General features: G+C 36.7%; 1 protein-coding gene across 1 annotated transcript; it reads right to left on the bottom strand.

The window, feature by feature from the left end:
• Positions 1–1,151: 1,151 nt before the first annotated feature.
• LOC106327754 (putative RNA polymerase II subunit B1 CTD phosphatase RPAP2 homolog) lies at positions 1,152–5,058 on the bottom strand. Its single transcript, XM_013765999.1, has 8 exons — positions 4,419–5,058; positions 4,001–4,120; positions 3,480–3,659; positions 2,519–3,322; positions 2,235–2,434; positions 1,905–2,168; positions 1,551–1,697; positions 1,152–1,465 (listed from the first exon to the last, which is right to left on the bottom strand). Exons 1-8 carry the CDS (start codon positions 4,999–5,001, stop codon positions 1,361–1,363), a joined length of 2,403 nt encoding a protein of 800 aa, XP_013621453.1. The 5' UTR covers positions 5,002–5,058; the 3' UTR covers positions 1,152–1,360.
• Positions 5,059–7,940: the final 2,882 nt, after the last annotated feature.

The following is a 7,940-nucleotide window of genomic DNA, read 5'->3' as shown; positions in this document are numbered from 1 at the left end:
TTTTTTTAATATAATACATAAATTAAATATTTATAAATATATTTATATATGTTTATAATATTGTAAAAACTAAAATATAATATTACAAGATTAATTCATGTATAAATATTAATATATCAAATATAAATATTAATAAAATTTAAAAATTTAATGTATTTTAAAAATACGGATCCGGATCCGGATATCCGGACCTAAAAATTAAGATATCTGGATCCGTATTCGGTTTGCACGGATCCAAGATTTTACTATCCGGATTCGGATCCGGACACCCCGGATATCCTATTTTCGGAGCGGATCTCGGATCGAATCCGGATGTCAGATAATAAGTCTCAGGCCTAGTTTCTTATATGATTGGACAATTTGTCTTTTATGTTTCTTTTTAGTTAGTTCCAAGGACATTCATGTACAAACAAACAAAAAACGGATTTTGAATAGTGGCATGTATTGAGTTCAACAAACAAAACACGAAATAAGTAATATTTGCGTTGGTCAATATCATTATTTTCCTTCTCACATGGAAAAAACAGGAGTCCTAACATCGTCAAGAATCAACACCATCTTAGACTAAAAACAGCAAGGTCCGAGTCAATCAATTTTCACATTTCAATTCAGCTATTTTAACTCACTAATCACGACTTAAAAAGCTTTTCATTTTTATAAGGACACATCTCCAAAATAACATCAATCTAAATTTATGTCACAAAATAGCCCTGAAAAACTAAAATGACCAAAATAGCATTTTATCTTTTGAAAAAATTTAATTTTTTTTATTTTTCAAAATTTGAAATCTTATCCCAAAATTCCACTCCGCAACTCTAAACCCTAAATTCTAAACCCTAAATCATAAACTCTAAATCCTAAACCCCACACCATAACTCTAAACCCAAAACCCAAAACCCTAAACCCCATCCCTAAACTCTAAACCCTAAACTCTAAACCTTAAACCCTGAACCCTAAACCCTAAATCCTAAATTCTAACCCCACCCCTTAATTCTAAACCCTAATGTGTAAATTAATTTACCATGGAGGTATAAGCGTATATTTATCTCTTTTGATAAAACATTAAATGTTATTTTGGTCATTCTCATTCTTAAAAGCTATATTTGTGACAAAAACTTTTTATTGCTATCATAGTCATTTTTTCTTTTTGTAACACATCATCTCTCACCCCATTTTTATCAAACCCATATCGAAACATTTTGTTCCAAGTAGATTCTGATTTTTTTTTGTACCACATTATCTTCCAACTAAACAATCCATCAGTCAAAAAAATAACATAAGCCAGCTTTTAAAATGATTTTTTCATTTTTTTCAAAGTTGTTTTTATATTCCCCAAGTAAAACTCTAAACCGGGTTTTGTCTAAGCCCCGCATAGTGTAGCAAACTGAGGAACACGGCCAAGCGGTAACAGAATCTCCTTCATTGTCTCATACTCTTCATTTCCAATTCCACTTCCTTCCAACACCTGTTTTTCAATTTTCCACCAACACAATCAACTCAATAGCCTTCACATTATTGTCTATATGTTCAAGTTAACTGCAACTACTAACCTTGCTTCTGTTCAATATATAAGGTGCAATCCGAGGGATCCGGCACACAGACAACGCGTCCAGGAACAGAAGTACAACCACTAGCCATTGTTCAACCCTAAACGACGGAACCGCCCCAGTCAACGACAATGTCTCCAACAAGCTTCCCTGCTCAACACCAAATCACAACCACCACACTGCTAAGAAACTATATATCATACAACTTCCCAGCATAACTGTGAGATGATATTGCTATGTTACAACTAGCATCTTTTTTTTTTGAATATCAGGAGGTTCGGGCCCGGGCCCGTAATCCCCAGGCCCAAAATCACAGCATGTTATATTAATTAAGTTTCCTTCGAGGAGAGTACTTACTAGTCCCTTTTCTAACTCGGATATAGGTACTGGCAGCTTGAGAACAGTGGCAACTGTAGACACAGCTCTTGCAAGACATCCAGCAATAGTCTCCTTGATCTCCGATGAAAGCCCTTCTCCCAATCTAATCCTCCTGGGGTACTCCTTCCCGTTAACCGACAAAAACTCCTCATGAGCAGACTCATCTTTCCCATATATATACGCCAGTGAAGAGGATGACACCCAGCCAAACAGTGAGTCCCACATCATTGCAAAAGGTGATAACTGAGGAAAGGTCAGTGAACGTTAGTTCCCATGTATAGTCCTGATGGTTAATTACAAAAGACTTACAGTTAGATTGAAGCCCTCTGGAGTTTCATCGAACCAAGACTGATCACGTTCGAACAAATCAGAATCCGGCGTCCCTGGCTTGTTTGGCCACTTCAGAAGAGTTGCTTCCTCCTCCTCCTCTTCTTCACTCATTTCCTCCTCGGAAACTTCTTCATCAAGTTGATGTGTGCTTGGCAACAAAACGATTCCAGCTTTTGCAGCTATATACAAAACATAACAAAAGTGAAAAAGTTCAGAAACTTATTGAAGTCTGTACATAATAAACACTTCCTATGGGGACTTACCGGCGTCACTTGCATCTAAATCTCCTGAAGAAACAGCTTCAGCAGCCTGGCTCAACGCCTTAGCACAGGCTTCTGCTAATGCAAGGCGTGAGACATCCTCTGTATTGAGACCTGACTCGATATCATTGCTTCTAACCTCGCAAAGATCACCACGGACGCCATCACTCTGATCAGCCCAAGTAACTGAATGGCTAGGCTTCTTGGAGCCAGAGACTTTAAGGCATGACTTAGTGACGATTTCACTTGATGAACACATATCCTTATGAGCTTTAAGCCCCTCACAAGAATCAGAAATAACTTTCTTTCCCAGGGCTTTTGTATTAGAACCAGATGATGATCCTAGTAGAGCATTTTTCTTGTCTAACGTCTGAGAACCTTCTAGGTGAGAACTTAGAGAATCTTCCATTGAAGATGGTGGATGCTTAGACACATTATATTCTACACTGTATCCATCGCTCATTACACCCATCTCATCAGCCAGAGAACTTTGAATGTCCTTCTCCGTGATTGTTACAACTGTTTTCCCTTTGCTTGATTCGCCTACAAGAGAAGCTTGTTTGCGCCGTGGTGGAGGCCTAAACCCCTTCCCTTTAGACGCAGATAGAGAACTCTTCTCATCCAAAGGCTTTAGACCATCTTTCATTTGGCCACCAAGAGGGTCTTCAGTTGAAGATGGTGGCTGCTTAGACACGCTGTATTCAACGCTGTATCCATCACTTGCAGTGACAGGGCTCGCACAGCCCATTGCATCAAACCCAAAGCTCGCGAAATCGATCTTTTCCTTTTCCTTTTCACGACGAAACCCTGCACATGCGCTAGTGAACTTCAAAACCATATAGATAAAGAGAGAGAGCATGGTATATAACGGTATCTATTGCCACACATCAGCAAGAAATGGCCTAGTAACCATCACAAGATTTTAAACACTTAATGCTAATCTTAACACTTCCTTACTGCTTACTCGATTTTTTTGGGGTTTTCCCTTGGCCATCCTCAGGTTTCACCACAGGAGGAGTTTGTTTGGTCTGTGGTGGAACCTTTGAAACACTACACTCATCAGGAATGATAACTTCACTAGTGAAACCCATCTCGTTAAAAGGCGGATCCTCCTGTTTCTTTTGATTATTCTTAGCCTTGGAATCTGTTCAAAACCAAGCACATACTATAAGCAGCAGAGAGACGGACACCAAACTACTTAGAAATATGGGAAAACAAACTAAACAGATATAGTTTCTTTTTTCTTTTTTTTTGAGTTGAATGTTAAATTTAATTCAAAAGTTCTTTTCTTTACATCAAGTGTAACTTATCTATAGAATTCAGAAATAAAATTCTATCTTTCTTTTCCTAACTTATAGCCATGATTCCATTTTAACACTCTATCTTGTGCTGAACCAATAAACCATTCCTCCTTCAAACCCTTTGTCTCCTTTCTTCTTTATAATGGAGAATTTATAACAGATATGGTTTCATCATCTAACTTACCCTGTTTGGAGTTGTAACTGCTTACACTACACTCATCAGGAACAATAACCGTGCTAGTAAAACCCATCTCGTTAAAAGACGGTTCCTCCTGCCTCTTTTGTTTATTCTTAGCCTTGGACTCTGTCAACAATCAAATCTCATACCATAATCAGTATAGAGACAGTAAACCAAACTAGTAACAAACATAAGAAACAAACACCAAACAGATAACATGTCCAGTTACAATATTCTCAATGTTCTAAAAATTGGTATATACCAAAATGAAACAATTATTAAAAGAAATCAGTCTAGAAGCTTAAAAAATCGGTCTAGGCGCCTGACTAATCAATAATCTCATATAAAATGTACTAGTCGATTACTTGAACATTTATTCTTTAAAAAAAAAATTGAAGTCATATGGTTTCATCATCAAACTTACCCTTACTGCCATCTCTAGATTTGACATTGCTTCGATCAAAAGGAACATAACCTTCAACAGCACTAGAAGGACCCATCCACTCCTCCAAATCCACCTCTCCACCTCTCAACACATCACTCTTCTCACAAATAGTCAACTTCCCCAACCCCAAACCCAAACCCTCCTCCTCTTCCACCACATCCCCATCACCACCACCAAACAAACCAACAATCCCACCAAGCTTCACCATATCAAACTCCGAGGTACGAACCTCCTGCAGACTCTTCCCAAACGCTCTGCTGCTAACAAGACACTCCCCCGAGCAGAACTTTTGACTCTCCCGAACATCGTAGACCCTGTGCTCCTTCAGGGAGACGCGGTACTTCCCTCTCCTGGAAACGTCGGAAGGGAGGGGGGATCGGCAGAGAGGGTAGCCGCAGAGCTTGGCGATGGTTCGCTCCGTGACGACGTCTTCGTAGTCCGACTGAGACATCAGGGCCATTGCGGAGAAGAGGTGGGTTTGTGAAGTGATGCCGTTGAGGAGAGAGAGCTGGATCTTGTGAACCGCATCGTTGATGGCGATTGCTTGGTGATCCTTCGACATGTTTGTAAGGTCGGAGTGGAATCGAACTGACGGAGGAGATTGGGAAAAATCTGAAACGACTGAACACATATATGAGTTTAGTTCTTGAGTTCCGGTCTTAAAAGGCGGTTCTGTTTAATGGGCCGTAATTGGACTCTAATATAGGCCGCTGAAAAAGTTTTGCTTTTGCGTCATAATGACTTTTGATCATTAGCATTTGTTTTTTTTTTATCCAAGATAGTTTTTGCAAAGTAGATTCCTTAATTTTTAATACTTTTAGTATTACTAGAGTTTTTACCCGGGCTACGCCCGGGTTTATACAAATATTTTTTACATTTATAATAAATATATTACAACAACTTTATAAAATTAATAAATTAAATTAAAATGAGTAAAACTCACAATTTTTTTTACTATCTAAATATGTATGGTTTTCTGTTCTACCACGTAAAAATGTCTAAAACCAAATTCTCTACATCCATATTTTGAGCATTATGTGCGGATCATATCGAATAAACATTTTAATTTCCTTAAATTTTCTTACATATAAATAGTATTAATGATATCTTTGTTGAATATTGGCCCAAAACAGTTTGAAAACTATATATAACTTTGGAATATCTACACACATGAGGGACATCTCTAATGACGTGGAAGTAATGAAACATTAAATTAAAAAGGATATTTGGTAAACAGAAAAGTTAACTGAATGTGGAGAAAAAAAGTTTATACAAATTTGAAACAATTTTTCATGTTAATTCAAATGGTACAAAATAATTTTAATTATTCTTTATAAATATCTCATGTTTTTAAACCTGGCTCGGATCTGTGATCTAACTGGTAATTAAATTCGGTGATGATATGTAATTCGTTTTGGGATTTCTTAAAATCATTTATTTAAAACCCGTCAAAACATGCAAAAATTCATTAAAACCTAAGACTCAAGAACGTGTTAACAAATGAGTGAATTTTTTTTTAGAAAAATTAAACTAATTGATTTTTATATTTTTCTTTTAATCATGTATAATATTCACTAATTTATTTTATTTGTAATTCTTTAGGTTGATGAAAATTTCACTATGCATCTAAAATGAAGTGAATAAAGAGTGAATATAACCAAAATTAATTAATATGATTTGTTATTAGATACTGTTATATAAAATATTAAAGTTTTAATATTTGCTTCTAGAATATTTCTGTTTTGATGAAAAATGAGTAAACCATCAAAAATGGTCTTAATAAATATCTCATAAAATATCTAAATGATAATAAAAATAAACAAAATTAAAATGAGAAGAAACATGAAGAAAGAATGAAAGAGTTCTACTATATAGATGAAAAAACTCATTTAATAGTTCAAATGCTTATTAGTCAATTTTCAAAATATTAAAATGGTGTAACTGGATACGTATTTGGCATGTAAATCTTGGAAAGGCTATTTTAGCTAGCGCTTGAGCATATTCTTCTTTAATTAAATAATTTGATATTCCAGAGCACAAATATGATTCAATACTGCAATCTAATAGCAGTACGCACATCAACGTTGGTTATCAATCTTATGTTATTCAGATACGACGAAGATACAATATCAGAAAAATCTTTATTAATTTATAATTCGAGAAACAGTTACATAGTTCATCAAATATAGTTTTGAGTTCTCGGTCAAGAAATGGAAACATATTTTAAATTATCTTTGATTTGAAACAATGACCGTACGTATGTCAAATATAATTGTTGAAACTAACTTATACCATTATTTTGTAAGACCACCAGCAACATTCTTCAACTTGAAACTGCACATTCAGACGTCCTTTTAGACCCTATGGGGAGTGCATACGTAACTGGTTGTATGAATCTTCCAGCACATAAGCTCAGCAAACACTTATATGCAATGGCCTTCACCTTTCTTGTTTCCAAAATCCTTCAACCTTGGTGCCTTAGATTCGTTGAAAGGGACATCTCTAGTAATCTTGGATTTTGCCTATCAAATGAATTCATAATTCGCCTATGCTTCTCGGCAAACTTTGCAATTGTACGGGAGCCTTTGATTTTTCCAGAGAAGCTACGATGTATTTAGAAGATGTGAACTATGGCGGACTCTCCATCTGTCACATTCATGATCCTGCTGTACCATTGACAGAGTTAGAACTTTCTCACATAGAACAAAGATAACCACAATAAGAGATAGGAACCTCTGAGCTCCCGGAGAAAGAAGGGACAAAGGCGAGACCCCAAGGGCATGATCACCGGGGTTATTAGTGGATACGGGTTGTTTCTGCAGTATGATCCAGCTGCAACTAAGTCATGCACTACACTGGCTATGTCCTTGCCAAGGGGTCAAATACTGCATTTAGTATTTTCACAATGTTTTGTTCCAAGGGGTCAAATACTCTTACGCCTTGTCACCGACACAGATCCTTTGTACAGCTTCAGTGTTACGGAACCCGCTGTTTTCTTGGTTAACTTCTCCATGAAAGCGTCCATAGCGGATCAAACCATCTTCCTGCATAGACCATCTCTGCAATCATAAACAAAGGAGAACGGAAGGAATAAGTAAGAGAACATCAACACCGCATATCTATGAGAGATTCGTAACACCATAAAAAGGCACAAAAGGTTTTACAAATAAATTATTTTGTATAATATTAGCCTTAAGAAAAGCACAACACAAGAGAACATCAGCACAGCATACCACTACAAGAAAACATAATCTTAACGAGGGCGGTTTTCCTCGCTAATTCGTCGTAAAAGAGGCTTTACGACGAATTAGCGAGTCTTTTACGACGAATTAGCGAGGAAACGCGTTTGCTCGTTACACGTCTGTCGTAACACATATTTCCTCGCTAATTCGTCGTAACATAGCGAGTAATATATTTCGTCGTAAAGACGAAGTAGGACGATTCGTCGTAAAGACCACGTCAATATTCCACGTAAGGACGTCGCTATAATACCTCGTAAAT

The sequence above is a fragment of the Brassica oleracea genome, chromosome C2, assembly GCF_000695525.1.
Source record: "Brassica oleracea var. oleracea cultivar TO1000 chromosome C2, BOL, whole genome shotgun sequence".
NCBI lineage: Eukaryota > Viridiplantae > Streptophyta > Magnoliopsida > Brassicales > Brassicaceae > Brassica > Brassica oleracea.
The sequence above is the reverse complement of the archived record's forward strand: the minus strand, read 5'-3'. Positions and strand labels throughout refer to the sequence as shown.